This window comes from Diabrotica virgifera, chromosome 4 (assembly GCF_917563875.1).
Source record: "Diabrotica virgifera virgifera chromosome 4, PGI_DIABVI_V3a".
Taxonomy (NCBI): domain Eukaryota; kingdom Metazoa; phylum Arthropoda; class Insecta; order Coleoptera; family Chrysomelidae; genus Diabrotica; species Diabrotica virgifera.
Window position 1 is genome coordinate 96217196 of NC_065446.1, and position 17299 is coordinate 96234494.

Genomic DNA, 17299 nt, shown 5'->3' on the forward strand with positions numbered 1-17299 from the left:
AGGGGTGGTACCAATTGACGCCAAAATGAGAGAGCATAGGTTGATGGTTTGGTCATGTTCAACGTAGAAACGTTAATCACCCAATATGATGAACTGCTGATCTGCGGGTTCCTGGGAGGAGTAGGAGAGGAAGACTAGCGACGACCTGGGGGATACACTTAAGCAGGTCAACGTCGGTAAAGGGGGTTGATATTGGTATGACCGAAGATAGAAACTTGTTAAGAAATTTAATTATAGTAGCCGACCTCGCATGGAGATAAAGGCAAAGAGAACTATGAAGATGATAAATATCGGCCCCCTTTTTATTTTTATTTATACTATTATCGTAAAACTAGTGGAACTTGCATTTCAATGGGACGTCCATTACATTATGTACCAAAATAAAACTCTTCTAATAAATTTGTAAAAATGTATGATTAGTAAAAACAAGGAAATGTCCTTGCATACGTCGGTTTTTTGCTTTAATAGCTATAAATATGCAGAATGGTAATTTATTTGCTAATTATTTTCAATTACGTAAGTTTTCGCCTATCCTGATATTAAGTGTAATTAAGTAGACTTGACATTGAGTTTTTGTTGTACAGTAGAACCCCGATTATCCGTGCTATGATTTTCTATTACTTAAATTGCATTTTTGAGGTTTTATCAAAATAGCGTCACTGTAAATCAGTCGACGGAAACTCTATACGTGGAGAGGGAGACTCATAATGAAAGATTTATTTTTTCTGTTGTCTTTTTATGGTAGGGCTATATGTATGGATATACGTACATATGTATTACAATAAGAAATACATGTTCGGATTATCCGTGCTTTTCAATTATCCGTGCCAACGTCCGGTACCGAGGAGCACGGATAATCGGGGTCCTACTGTCTACTGTATACATTTAAGAGCATACAGTAGCGCGTCATCAATATAACTTCTGGAGATAGTATCATACCTTTTTTCGTAAGGTCTGTGAAACTTTGGCAACACTGGTAATTTGACATTATCTAAGATCAATATTTTGACAATTATACTCATAGGCGCGCTAAATGGAAGTAATAGAAAACAATTTTATTATTAGTAAATAAACATTTTATAAAAATAAACCAAAATGGGTGAAAATTTTATGTTAACATAGGTATTTGCACGAAATAATAATAAGAAATAATCATTTCGTTGTGAAGCGAAACAAGAGCCGTCTTATTTTATTTAGTTCATAGAGCGCCAAAAGCACTCTAACTAGTTTCATCCCTTTTTTTAAATAGAACTTTAAATGAACTTTTCCCATTTTTTTAAACTATTGATAATATTTTTAGAATAAAATATCCTCCTAAAACTGTATATACTCGCATTTTAGAATTCGAAATATTTTATAAGTAAAATATACTTACTACCTATCTACATATTATAAAACTCACAATTAACAATAATATATTTTTTCAAATAGGCCAACAACTTAGTTCTTTTACACAAAAATATAATAAATTAACTAGAAATAAACACTACATTTCTATGAAACAACAGTAACGAATTCTTAAAATAATATACTACTGCACTGAACAGATATCGATAAAGATAACAGAACAGATAATAGACCAGGGCGCATCTGTAAAAATATTAGTACATTTGGACGTTGAGAGGTGACTCAAATTTTTTTGCAGAAATTGCTTGAAGATAATTCAAATAATAATATTTGAGTTATCCTCCCTCTCAAAAAGGTCCGGAACATTGTTTAAATAATCAAAATGTCAAAAAATAAAGAAAAAATTCGATTTTTTTCTTCGTTTTTTGATTATAACTTTAAAAGTATTCATTTCCGAGAAAGATTGTACTGACATAAAAGTTGCGTAATTAAATTTCCTACAATATAGAGTTGGTCCTAAATTTAAAAAATAGTCACCCTTGTTGCAAAATAGCAATAATTGCGAAAAAACCATACAAAAACAAGTATTAGAATTTTACGTTTTTCAACCATTTATGCTACACTTAGGACCTTCATATTTCACCCAGAAAAACTTTATGATACAGTAAAACAATACTGTAAATTTAAATAAGATCGGTTCAAAAGATTTTGCAAAATAAATTTTGCAATCAAGCTTTCGCAAAAAAATACATTTTTTCAAAATGTTACAGGACTGAAAATAAAGCAGATAGCAAGTTGAATTTTTTTTTGCTTATAGAAGTGTACTATACCTTTTATTTGCAATTTGCAAAACTAAAATCGATTAACCACCAAGGCGTTAGGAATTTTTTTAAATAAACATTAATTATTGGTGCTATGCGCAGGACAGCGGATAGTTTGCTCTGATTGGGCATTCCAATGACCTTTGATAATGATTGATATATTTTAGTTTTTACTACATTTCCATATAAATAAATAAATTTGTTTATTGCAAAATAAAAACACATACTCTATCCTTTGAAATAACACTTTTTTTAGCAAAAACTTTCTGTGTTCATATATTTTAACTTAGAGAATAAAAGTTTATTATTTTTAAACATATGCAATTGTTTAAACAATATTTCACAAACAATAATAAAATTAGTTTGATTTTTATGGAATTAAAATATTAAAATACAACAAAATATAGAGTAAGAAAATAATATATTAGATAAAGATTCGAAGAAATTTTGGTGGAAATCAACTTGTGTGAATCGAACACTGCTGTCCTGCGCGTAGCACCAAAAATTAATGTTTATTTAAAAAAATTCCTGACGCCGTGGTAATTAGTCTATTTTAATTTTGCAAATTGCAAATGAAAGATAAAGTACACTTCTATAAGCAAAAAAAAATTCAACTTGCTATCTGTTTTATTTTCAGTCCTACAACATTTAAAAAAAATGAATTTTTTTTGCGAAAGCTGGATTGCAAAATTTATTTTGCAAAATCTATTAAACCGATCTTAATTAAATTTACAGTGTTGTTTTACTATATCATAAAGTTTTTCTGAGTAAAATATAAAGGTCCTAAGTGTAGCATAAATTGTTGAAAAGCGTAAAATGCGAATACTTGTTTTTGTATGGTTTTTTTCGCAATTATTGCTATTTTGCAACAAGTGTGAGTATTTTTTAAATTTATAACTAATTCTATATTGTAGCAAATTTAATTACGCAACTTTTATGTCAGTACAACTTTTCTCAGAAATAAATAGTTTTAAAGTTATAATAAAAAAACCAATAAAAAATCGAATTTTTTCCTTCATATTTTGAAATTTTAATTATTTAAACAATGTTCCGGACCATTTTGAGTGGGAGGATAACTTAAATATTATTATTTGAGTTATTCTCAAACAATTTCTGCAAAAAAATTTGAGTCACCTCTCAACGTCCATCTCAAAACAGATGCGTGCTGGACTATAAGAGAAAATCTGACGCAGGTTTGTCAAAATGACAGTGACAATTTCTCTATGTTGCCTAATTAGTTATTAGTTACAATATGTGCGATTTCTTATTAGAAATAAAAAATTTTAGTAGGTCCAAAATAACACAAAATCTAGGCATGGGATAAAAAAGTTTATTTGAAGAAAGTGTATTTTTTTGTTTTTCTTAATGGCGTTACAGGCTCGTTTTTTAATATTGTATTTAATTACAGAGTAATTTCCACATACTAATATATTTCTCAAATTGGGCTCTGTACTATATTACGGATATGTGTGCCAAATATCTCGACAAAATATTCAAAATTACAGCCGCAATCTTGGACCGCGTTTGTTGCTATCTGTTGATCGCTACTGTTGCCTCTTAAATGAAAACTGAATACACACACTATTATTATAACAGTAATATTACGATTATTTCATTCATAGGAGATTTTGACCAATACAAAGCTACATAAATAAAAATTAAAGTGATTATGTTTTGATGATTTTAACTTCCAATCGTATAAGATATTTGATCACGTGTTTAATTCTGTCTAATCAGATTAAAATTATACTGAGAATTATCTACTGTAGAAAATTATCGATAGAATTTTTTTTAAGTAGATTATTTCTGTTTAATGGCAACCAGTTTCCTAGTTTTGACAACTGTCACATTTAAGAAAATATCCATAATATACGTAGTAAAAAATAATCTTACGAATATCACACGACAGTAAGAATACATAAGAAAATAATGCTTCATTTTTACTCAAATTTGTTGTCATTGGGCAATAGCCACTCGAGCCCTGCGGGCTCTCGTGTCTATTGCCAAACAAATTTTCGAAAAACTGTCGCATTATTTTCAATTTATTCTCACTCTCTTGTGATATTATACCCGATAATTTTTGATAATATCCCGTCGTCAAGTATATTACGTCAGAAAAAATACGTTCAGTGCCCTTCGTTGCTACGAAAAAATACATTCAGTGACAATGACAATTAATGTTTTAAAAATTATAAAAGTGATGACTTTCGACCGTCAAATATTTATAACTGTGTGTTTAATTGTACTAATTTGTACTTACATAAATAGATTATAATAAAATTTTGGTTTTTGGCAGTTTTATTCATGAAAGAATCGCAGCAAATTGCACTCGATCTCTAAAATTATTATCGAATTTTTGCCCTCGTGGCACTTGGACATAATTTCACTCCCCTTCGGGCCGTGAAATTAAAACTGTCAAAGTGTCACTCGGGAAAAATTCGATAATTTTAGAGCTCTTGTGCAATTACTACTGATGACTCTTACAGTAAATATAGTGAAATAAATTTACAGAAGCTTTCCAAATCTGAAAATATTGTGTACAGAACATTTTTTTATGGAAAGTATATAACAATTTGGCCAAATTTCAATAGGCCAGTAAACAAAAAAAAACAGCTAAAAAATAAAGGTTTTTAAAAGTTCCAAAAGGTATGAGAGACAGCTAATAACAAATCATTGAAAACGTACAGCGGATATTACTTTGTTTTAACAATCATAAAAAGTAAAAACATCATTTTTGCCTATAAAACATTTGTTGCAAACGTTGCAAATGCGAATAGGAGACCTTTCAAATGAGGTATGTCGTGCCGTGCTTCAGTTTGTATTTAAAAAAATCGTCGATTACGGCATTACGCCAACACTGACGACTTAATCACCAACAGATATAATATAGCAATTCATGGCCAGCCAAACATTAAAATTGACGTTTTTTAAGATTTTGTTTTAAAGTCGTCTGTTTCTGGAGTAATGAATTTATTCTATACTTCTGCATCGTAGTTTACTAGTAAGGACACAATTTTTGTTAACACTGTAGAAATAAATATTCGAATAATACACATGCAAAAATGATTAGGAGACCTTTCAAACGAGATATCACTTGCCATAAGGTACCATTTAAAATTATCGGTCATAGTTGCTCTATGACGTCATGTATGACTATTACGTCCTCTATGACTGGTTGAGAAGCCTCCATTTGTTTATTTCCTCCCTCCAAATTTCACTATCATAAGTGTAACCGTTCAAAAGATATGAGGGGGGAGGGGATTTTTGGCTAACACTGTGTATTTACATAAAGAATATACTGAAGTTCACATTCAGATGGCAGCGTTACAGAGATACGCCTGTGCTTTCTATATGGCAGAAATAACTACAATGTTGTCAAAGTTTTTAATCGTACGTTATGGGCCGGCTCCTATAAAAGAATTATAATTTGGGAAATATTTATGAATGTGAAAAGGAAAAATACTACACGTTTTTTGAGTTTGGCCCTGCTTATTTTAAAAAAGTAGCAAAATTTACAATGGCAGTAGAATTGGCATCACTGATATGCTATATCTGTACACTGCCGTCTGAATGTGACTTCCACTATAGTAAACTTCAATATTTTTTATGGTAACTACTGATTTTTTTTTATTTTTCCATTTTTCCAAGAGGTTAAAGTAGACCAGTTCTTATTATTTTCTCGGGCTACCCCAATTTAAAGAATGAATGTTCTGCGTGCCACAGAAGGAGGGACATTGTAAATTTTTCCAGCGCGCTTCAATGTGAAGTGTAATCATAAAAAATGGAGCTCAGGAAATTCTCCCCTCCAATTTAACGTGGCGGTACGAGTACGATCATTTTAACGGGTTATAACTTTTTATACCTTCTTTGTATATGCCATCTTTTAAAATAATTAAACATATTCAAATTACTTTAATTTAGTAAAAGATGGTTTTACTTGTTTTTGATTCAGAGGGATGCACAATCGCTGGACAGCTATTTCCATCATTTCAGGCTTTTTCAACAGTGCTAGCGTGCACTCTTCTGAATCGAAAAACAGCTCAACCATCAATTTAAGGGGAATTTGAAAGATCATTCAAATTCTCATTGGGACGCGATCCAGCGACATCTCTTAACAAATTAAAGAGTCTCAGATGCAGAATTCACCATTATAATAAAATTAAAATGGTAAATAGTTATTTAAATCTGAGACTTTTCGTGTTGAAAGTTCTTTCTGGTACATCCTTAATCTGCGACTTTTACAATTTATAAGACCGCAGACGACGAATATAGAAAATCTGAGGTCTTATAAATTGTAAAAGTCGCAGATTAAGGATGTACCAGAAAGAATTGTACATTAACACGAAAAGTCTCAGATTTAAATATCTATTTACCATTTTAATTTTATTATAATGGTGAATTCTGCATCTGAGACTCTTCAATTTGTAATTTAATTTACTTTAAGGTACTTAAATTTTAGATTCCTGTTTATTTGATCATGTGTTTTGCAGCATATATACATACATAACGGACTCCCCTCGTCTAGTAAATGGACTCTTACACCTATTTTATGTCGCTAATTTCGTGACGATCTACTGCGCATTTTCCTATAGAGAAAAATTAATACATTAGTAACATAGAAGCTTCGCTTCAAAAAAAAAATAACAAATAGAGCGACAAATGTATTAACTTGCATGGGTTTTGGGGGTGAAAACCGTATATTTTAGAACGTTTTATAGTCATTAAACTATATTAAACCATTTCTCTTTTTCAGCTATACTCTTGTACAGGATATGCAGATGCTGTCGGAGGATCTACGTCAAGCTCCTTCACACAATATTCCACGCACTGGCGATACCATGTGTAGCTGTTGGATTCTTAGCAGTATTAGATTCCCACAATTTAAGCAGCCCACCCAAACCCAACTTTTATTCGTTGCATAGTTGGATTGGACTTGTTACTATGGGACTATTTGCATTACAGGTAAAATAGAGATAGTTTTAGTAATACAGTGGAACCTCGATAAGTCGGCCCCCGATAACCCGGAAGTCCGGCTAACCCGGACCGATTTTCATCAGACAAATATTTCAACAATAAAAATGTATGTATTATGTTAAAACATTTTATCTGTAGCCGCTTCTGGAATGTCTTAAAAATATCGAGTTTCATTGATAAAACTTGGCTTCGACCATAATATAATATTTGAGAGATAATGGGTATTTGTGTAATTTGAAATATACGGTAAAAATGACTCATGGAACACGGCGGCAGCGGCGGCAGAGCGACGTTCATTATCCATTATCGGGCTATCGCAAACAACAGGCACCTTTTATTCCTTTATTTATTTTCAGCTGTCTTTTAAAAAATTATTTTTAGAACAATGGTCTTTTAAACTTTAAACAATGAAAGAGCCACTGTTCTTAAATAACATAGCATCGCTCCGATGGCAGACGAAATTGACACAACCGAAACTGACTGAGTTTTTTTTACCTAGAAATGAACAATACTCTATACTGTCTATACTACAACTATAATACTAATAGGTAAGTTAGATGTGTACTGTGCATATATATTTCATGTTGTTTTAATTATAACGGACTTTATCTATAAGTATACCGTATTATATTAATTTTTACAATGCTCTCCGGCTAACCCGGATTTTCGATAACCCGGATCGGCCGCGGTCCCGATTAATCCGAGTTATCGAGGTTCCACTGTATGTATTGTCTTTCCAGTTTACTCTCATAGTTACAATACACGTTGCATAGCGTATGATTCCAAAAGAAGAAGTGTATAAATGCCTTGGTGGACTGTATATTAACTTATTGGGTCGTATAAAAACGCATACTCATACGAATTAGATTTTATTGACATAAAATTTTGAAAAAATATATAATATGACCGATTGGTGGTTGGTGTTGAAGTCTCTTCTCTGTCGTCTTGAGGTTCGCTTGTGTCAAGGGAGGCAAGGGTATGGCTGTGTTGCCGTCTCTAATAAGAAATTTCTTCTTCTTCTTCTTCTTTTTATATAGACATGGCTCTGTCTGTTTTTTCAATGGACCTCTAGTAAGTTGTCGTTCCATCGTTTTCGTGATCTTCCCACTGATCGTCTTCCTATTGGGGCACCATCTCTCGCTATCCTTACTACTCTATTTGTTGTCATTCGGCTTATGTGCTCGTTCAATTCTACTCTTCTGCTTTTCACCCAGTTATTAATGTTATCCACCTTGCATCTCCTTCGTATATCTGTACTTCTAGCTCTGTCCCATAGAGTCTTACCATCGATTTTTCGAAGGGTTTCCATCTCCGCTGTTTCGGGAAATCTTTTGACCTCTCGGTGTCAGATCGTGTTTCTGCCGCGTATGTCATTATTGGTCTAACAATACCACAGCTATTTCTCAGTCGGAATTATTATTTTTAATTAGTTGGTTTGATTTAGATGAGCATGAGACATGACAGTTCAAATAAAACACTAGATAACTATAGAGAATATAATGTCAACAAAATTTTAAGTCCCTTTTTACATACAAATATTAATTTTGATTTCAATAGTTTATAAGAACAAAAGTAAGTAATTAATTAAAAAAAATAAACCAGAACCAGCTGTTTCCTTCACATAAATATAAAAATCATTGTAGTTTAGTCCCCTTTTTAGACCCCTTAACCCAATCTAAATTGTACCTTGTTCTTTCTTGTTTTCTCCCATAAAATAAAATAAAATCTATTACCGTCCTTATTTCCTTCAATAAAAAAAATCATTTGCCTGGATAAACACACTGCAATCTTCCTTAAATTTTGTCAAAATGTCACGTCAAATATCGAACTTCTAAATAAATCTGCCAAATTTATTATTTCCAATATACTGAATAAATGTAAATCTGGTAAATAAATGTACTTCTATTACTTCTTTAAAGCCTCAGGATCGATAAATACAATTACTGAATACCGGAACACCCTAGCAAAAGAAAAAGAAAATAAAAATAACTGAACTAACTTCTTAAAACTGAGAACCAATAAACTGAACAAAAATGACTTCAGCTTACCTTTAACATACAAAAGGGTCTATTACACGACTCTCAGCCTGGCCATCAATAAACATCGAATTAATCTCTAGAGGATTTTCCAAGACAAATCTTTACGTGCCCCAAATTTCCAGCACACCAACGGATACCTCAATAAGAGAATTCCCAGTACATCCCACCAAAGGATTGAAAAAGTACCATTTCAATTAAAAAAACTGGGAATCCAAATCGCCGACCAGGCTTCAAGTGCTTTCTCAAAAATGTTTATTGAAAAAGAATGAACGTTGTTGATTTGCTAACAAGGCGTTCAAAACAAAAAACTCTACAACAAAAATCTTCTCTCACTGACTCACACAAAAAGCATATACATCCAAACATACAAATTATACATCCTCCAAGGACAAAATAATCGGTTATAAACAACCAAAACTCAACAAACGTTACTACTAAATTTTCAACCGTAATAACTCCACCTTTCCTTCCGGAAAGAAAATTAAGTTTCTTTGAATTGAATCCCAAAGAAACTTGTTAAAAATACATACTATGTTACACTATCTACATCAGAATCCGATTCAACGTGGCTATCAGAGTTCTGTGGGTGAGGTTTCAAGTCTTTCACATGCCAGTGACCAATAGACTTACCATTATCATTTATTAATTCATATGTACAATAACCAACCTTACGCTTTACTCTAAAAGGTCCAACAAATCTATCAGCAAACTTAGATGTAAAATAATTAGCTTTATCAGAAAGAACATAGTTCTTTTTCCAAACTAAATCATTTTCCTTAAAATGAACATCCCTTCTTCTTAAATTATATCTTTCTCTGGTGTTATCTGAAGCTTTATCAATCCGCTTCTTAACCCAGTCTCTCAACCTATTCATATTTTTAGAACGATCATACACACGTTGTTTATTTTCTTCATTCCCTATTTTTAGATGATATTCACTTCCATGAGTCATCATCTCACAACCAAAATTAATGAAGTATGGTGTTTGACCTGTCACCTCATGTTTGGCAGTTCTAATAGCACAACCTAGTTCAGGTAAATTAACATCCCACAACCTATGATTATCTTTAACATAAGCCATCAACATGGTTTTCATGATACGATTAATTCGTTCAGTAGGGTTTGGATGAGGGGTAAAATTTGGAGTAAAAAGAAATCTGATTCCAAACTCTTGACAAAAAGATCTTAAAATATTACCTTTGAACTGACTTCCATTATCACATTTTAAGACTCTGGGAACACCAAACAAAAGAAATACATTTTCTTTTAAAATTTTACTTATAGAAGTGGCAGTTGCCTTTCTCAGAGGGAATAAAAGAGGAAATTTACTGAACTTATCAGTAACTACCAAAATCCAAGTATTACCAGCTGAACTTCTGGGCAATGGTCCAAATAAGTCCATACTGATGATCTCCCAAGGTTTTGTGGGTTCGACAGCCTGTCCCATATGTCCTGCAGGACTTTTCTGTTCAGGCTTTGTCCTTAAACAAACCTCACATTTCCTTATATATTTCGTAATGTCCATTTTCATAAAAGGCCAATAGAAAAGGCGAGATACACGATGAAATGTTTTGTAGATACCTAAATGACCTGAAACACAAGAATCATGACACCTCTGAAGTATCTTATCTCGAAAATCTTTTGGAACTACAAGTTTCCAATATTCACAATCATCTCTTAAACTCGGAAAATCTTGATCAATATATTTATACAACTTATTATTTGCTAGTCTCCATCTGACAAATTTTAAAGGATTTTTATTTACATTATTACACATTTTCTTATACCATTTATCACTGGTAGAAGAAAAATCATATTCGTCACATTCGGGGTTTATTGCTTGAACATTACTTATTTCTACAGAATTTATCATATGTACACTATCAACAGGTAGTTCTAAAGCTCGCGAAAGGGTGTCAGGAACTATGTGATCCTTACCTTTGCGATGCAGTACTTCATAGTCAAACTGTTGCAGACGTAAGGCCCATCTACCAAGTCGTCCTTGAGGGTCCTTCAAATTGTCCAACCATAACAACGAGTAGCAATCAGTGATGACGTAGAACTTATAACCATCTAGATAAGCTCGTAAAGTTTCACACGCCCACAAAACACAGAGACATTCACGCTCAACACTGCTATAGTTTCTCTCGGCTCTATTTAGAGTTCTAGACAAATAACAAATTACATGTTCAGTTTCATCATACTTTTGAGTAAGGACAGCTCCAAGACCATACGCTGACGCATCAGTTTGTACGTAAAAAGGTTTGTCAAAATTAGGACTAGACAAAATAGGTGCTGAGACAAGAGCGTCTTTAATACTCTGAAAAGCTTCCTCACAAGCTTTGTCCCAAACGAACTTCTTGTTCTTTTGTAATAATCTACACAAAGGTGAAATAAGATCTGAATAACTATTTACAAACTTACGATACCATCCTATAACTCCAAGGACTCTTCTGACTTCAGTGACATTGGTGGGTCGTGGAAGATTCACAATGGCCTCTACTTTTGCCGGATCTACAGACAGACCACTAGAGTTAACAACATAACCCAAGTATTTAAGTTCTGACACACAGAAAGAACATTTTTCTTTATTAAGGGTCAAATTGGCTTTTTTCAATCTGGCAAAGATTTCTGTCAAGACTTCGACATGTTTATCGTAAGTTGACGTAGCCAGACATATATCATCTAAGTACACAAAAACATACTCAGAGAGTTCAGGACCTAATAGATTATCTACTAATCTTTGAAACGTAGCTGGAGCGTTGTGCAATCCGAAAGGCATACGACAATACTGGAAAAGTCCACACCCTGGCACAGTAAACGCCGTGTACTGCTTGCTCTCTTCAGTAAGACCCACCTGCCAATAGGCACTCTTAATGTCCATTGTTGACAAATATCTCCTAACCACCTAACTTACTTAAAATGCTATTTATATAGGGTAAAGGATAAGCATCACGCTCAGTAACACGATTTACTTTCCTAAAATCAACGCAAAAACGCCATTCCCCATTCTTTTTAGGTACCAGCAACACTGGTGAAGACCATCCGCTGTGTGACTGTTCGACAACACCAAGCTTCAGCATTTTGTCCAGCTCCTTGTTGATCATATCCTGCTTAATTGGTGATACCGGATAAAACCTCTGCTTGATTGGTTCTTGTTGACTAACTACAATTTTGTGTTGAACTACATTAGTACAAGTTAATTTGTCTGGGTCGATACTAGAAAAATAAGAATCAACGAGTTCGTTAAGCTGTTTACGTTGCTCTGGTAGAAGTTCAGATTCCGATTGTATCGAATTAACCACTGGAACACTCATAACTTCCGAAGAGAAAAACCACTCTCCTTTTCGTAAATCTGGTACAATACCCATTCGCACCCAGAAATCTACACCTAGTACTAAAGAGTGTCTACATTGTGGCCAAACGAAAACATCAATTACCTTAACAACATCACGAAGTTTTATAGGCACCGAAGCTACACCTAATAAAGGACTCTGACTACCATCCGCAACTCTGCAAGACCCATCTGGAACAGTTTTTAAATGTACACCTAAACTACGTAAAATCTCCCATGTAGGCATATTTACAAAAACTTTATTGGCTCCACAATCCAATAAACCGAATACTGTCTTACCTAAGATATCAACTTCTACATAAGGACATTCACTGTCATTACTCTGTGCTAAAATATAATCTAAAACTAACTTAAATGAATAAAAATTATCACTACCTTCTTCCTTATCGACCGTTAACTGTCCGTTCCGATTCGAGATAGCCCGGTCGTCCACTATCTCCGGTTGCCGTTTCCCGAATTATTTCCAGAATTGTTTCCAGTTCTAGAATTATTATTGTTACGATTCTGTGAATTACATTGAGGACAAGTATTTTTAGTAAAACCTTCCTTGTTACAACCAAAGCATCTAAACACACGTTTTGGCCTCTTACAGTCCTTAACCACGTGACCATACTCATTACAGCGCCAGCATTTAGGTACTCGCGCCTCTACTTCTTGTACAACGTGATGACGAGAAGAATTAGCTCTACTACTAGAAGAAGGCTTAAACGACTCAATATTAATTCGAGTTTGCTCAATTTTTCGACACAAGTCAATTAAATCAAAAGGACTCTTTACTTCGACTAAAGTTAATCTTTCCTGATAAAAAGGTAAAATGTTTTTAAGTAACACCTGCATTTTTAAACTGTCCGGAACTGGTGTTGGCATTTGTTCGAACTTACTGGTCATCTTGGCAACAAACATACCAATAGATTCGTTAGATTCCTGAGTAGTATGAAGAATATCCTGCCAGATCTCATCTGCAGAAAGGGTAAATTCTTCCTTCATTAAGCTCACTAAACTATCCCAGTTGCTAGCATAGTTCCTATACAATTTATAAAAACCTAAAGCGTTACCAGTAAATAAATCTCTAGCACAAGAAAATAACTGAATTTTATTTACATTACGTGACCTACAATACTCCTCAACTTCTTCAAGAAATACAGAAAAATTTTGCGGTTTACCAGAATACTTAATTCCCCACTTATATACAGGTTCTGAAGGAAAATTATTAGATGACAAGGAAACAATGGGATTAACTGTTGAATTCGAAGTTTGATTTGTTTGGTTACTCACATTCGGTGCAGAAATATTTCGAGTAGGGGTAGAATTACCATTAGGATCATTTAAATTAAGACCTGATAAATCAATATGATGATAAAAATTAGGATCAGTAGGCATCTCTACAGAAACAACATTACTAGCTTTCAAAACATTAGACTTAGTAGTATATTCACCTATCAAATCCATCAATTTCTTTAACAATGCAGAACGCTTTGACATTTCATCAGTGTCTGTACTGTGAATACGGTTCAATCTACCTGAAAGATGTGCAAACTTAGTCTCAATCCTTCTTATTTGGTTTGCAGTACCTGTAAAAGCATTAATAATATTCAGAATCTCTTTTAATTTATTTTCACAACTTGTCAACTCAGCAGGAATATCAGGAGGTAAATCAAAGTTAGGGATTTTGCCAAATTTTTCTAAAACAAGGCAACTACGCAAAGTACTCTTTAACTCTTCTACCTTACAATTAGTCAAAATAATACCTCTCATTTGCAACTCAACTTCAAGTTCGTCTTTGACCAAACGGTCAACATCAAGTTTAAACGACATTTTCTTTTAGAGAAATTAAAATACACAAAAAAATAAGACAAGAAAACCTCTACCTCACTTTAAATAAAAGTACATTTAACTTTTGATTATTAATTTTCAACTTCTGTAACTCTACGTAACCTATGTCTTACTTGAACTATCTAAAAAAAAAATAAAAATCTCGGGTGGTTGAAAAGCCCCTTAAGTTGGCCGCCAAAAATGTACCACAGCTATTTCTCAGTCGGAATTATTATTTTTAATTAGTTGGTTTGATTTAGATGAGCATGAGACATGACAGTTCAAATAAAACACTAGATAACTATAGAGAATATAATGTCAACAAAATTTTAAGTCCCTTTTTACATACAAATATTAATTTTGATTTCAATAGTTTATAAGAACAAAAGTAAGTAATTAATTTAAAAAAATAAACCAGAACCAGCTGTTTCCTTCACATAAATATAAAAATCATTGTAGTTTAGTCCCCTTTTTAGACCCCTTAACCCAATCTAAATTGTACCTTGTTCTTTCTTGTTTTCTCCCATAAAATAAAATAAAATCTATTACCGTCCTTATTTCCTTCAATAAAAAAAATCATTTGCCTGGATAAACACACTGCAATCTTCCTTAAATTTTGTCAAAATGTCACGTCAAATATCGAACTTCTAAATAAATCTGCCAAATTTATTATTTCCAATATACTGAATAAATGTAAATCTGGTAAATAAATGTACTTCTATTACTTCTTTAAAGCCTCAGGATCGATAAATACAATTACTGAATACCGGAACACCCTAGCAAAAGAAAAAGAAAATAAAAATAACTGAACTAACTTCTTAAAACTGAGAACCAATAAACTGAACAAAAATGACTTCAGCTTACCTTTAACATACAAAAGGGTCTATTACACGACTCTCAGCCTGGCCAGCAATAAACATCGAATTAATCTCTAGAGGATTTTCCAAGACAAATCTTTACGTGCCCCAAATTTCCAGCACACCAACGGATACCTCAATAAGAGAATTCCCAGTACATCCCACCAAAGGATTGAAAAAGTACCATTTCAATTAAAAAAACTGGGAATCCAAATCGCCGACCAGGCTTCAAGTGCTTTCTCAAAAATGTTTATTGAAAAAGAATGAACGTTGTTGATTTGCTAACAAGGCGTTCAAAACAAAAAACTCTACAACAAAAATCTTCTCTCACTGACTCACACAAAAAGCATATACATCCAAACATACAAATTATACATCCTCCAAGGACAAAATAATCGGTTATAAACAACCAAAACTCAACAAACGTTACTACTAAATTTTCAACCGTAATAACAACAACTGTTTTGTAAATTCTGCCTTTCATTTCTTTTCCGATATTTTTGTTTCTCCATATTGTGTCATTCAGACAACCTGCGGCTCTGCTTGCTCTATTCACTTGATCTTCCACTTCTGTTTCTAGCCTTCCGTAGCTGGATAGTGTGATGCGTAGATATAGATGCGTAACTCCATCACTTGTTATATTTATCTGACCCTCCAGCTCCAATTTACATCTTATTGGATTTGCTGTTGTAACCATGCATTTTGTCTTTTTTTGGGAAATTAACATGTTAAATTACCTGGCGGTTATATTAAATTGGTGACCATACGTTGTAAATCATCTTCACTTTGAGAGATTAGTATTGCATCGTCTGCCTAGCAGATTATTTTAAGTTGTTTTTCTCCCATTTGATATCCTTTTTTAGTTCTTACTTTTTTTATTATTTCATCCATGATCAGGTTGAACAATAATTAAGGATTGAAGGAATCTTCCTGTCGTATCCCATTGCCAGCTTCAATTGGGTCAGTTAGTTCATCTTCTACTTTTACTTTTATTGTGTTGTTCTGGTAGATGTTGTCGATCGATTTAATTATTCCTAGAGGTACCTCTCTTGAGTACATATAATAAATGGATAACGTCCTTTAATTTGACCCTGTCAAATGCTTTCTTATGGTCCGCGAAACATAAACATGCCGATTTGTTGTATTCTAACGATTTCTCTTGAACTTGCCTCATTATAAATATAGCGTCGGTGCATGATCTTTCCGACCTAAAACCTTATTGTTCTTCTGCTTATGTTATAATTTCATTTAGTTTGTTTGTTATCACTTTGGTTGTTAATTTTAATGTTGTGTTTAATAAGTTAGTTCCTCTGTAATTCTTCGGGTCCGAGTTGTCTCCTTTCTTGAAGAGAGCTATGAGGATGCTTGATCTCCATTCTTGTGGTATTCTATTCTGTTCTATTACTTTTTGTATTAGTTTTAATAGTTGTTTAGTCAGATCTTGTCCTGCGTACTTTAATAGTTCGTTCGATATTCTGTCCTCTCCTGGATATTTTCTGTTTTAATTTTCTTAATGCTTCCTTTAGCTCTCCCTCCTCTATGTTTATTTCTTTGTTTGTTGTAACTTCAGGTGTTGGTAATTCATTATCGTCGCCTTTAGCAAGATAAACAAGAAATTTAAGCTATATATTTATCATTAGTAATAAGGCTCGTTTCAGACTTATATGCACACGTAAAGAAAGGAAACAAAACATCGATACCATTTAGTATAACATCAGTACTTACACAAGCAGATCTCTTATCACCGTTGCTATTTAATCTGGCCTTAAAATATGCAATAAGTAAAATATCATTTAATCTGTCAAGGGGATTTACGAATCGAGGATTAAAACTATTGTTGGCCTTTGCTAATGATCTAAATGCAGTCGCTCATTCTACAAGAGACGGTAGAGAGGCCTTTTCTGAACTTGAGGAGGAAATAGGTAATCTGGATATTAGAATAAATGAAGAGAAGAGGAAATACATGCTAGTATACAAAATTCCAAGACCAAGACTACCAAGAGTTAGGCAGAATCTAACAATTAATGACCACAACTTCGAAGTCGTAAAAGAGTTTAAATATCTGGAGGCGGTAACCGCAGATGACAACCACAA

The 17299-nt window shown here is 33.2% G+C and overlaps 1 protein-coding gene across 6 annotated transcripts in view; it reads left to right on the forward strand.

Moving 5' to 3' along the window:
• The window catches only part of LOC114329807 (transmembrane ascorbate-dependent reductase CYB561), a 561950-nt gene that overhangs the window by 457368 nt on the left and 87283 nt on the right, over positions 1-17299 (forward strand). For all 6 annotated transcript variants that reach the window (XM_028279039.2, XM_028279038.2, XM_028279037.2 and 3 more), the window contains one exon: positions 6922-7130. In XM_028279039.2, coding sequence (XP_028134840.1) covers positions 6922-7130 — 209 coding nt within the window. The remainder of the gene's footprint in view (positions 1-6921; positions 7131-17299) is intronic.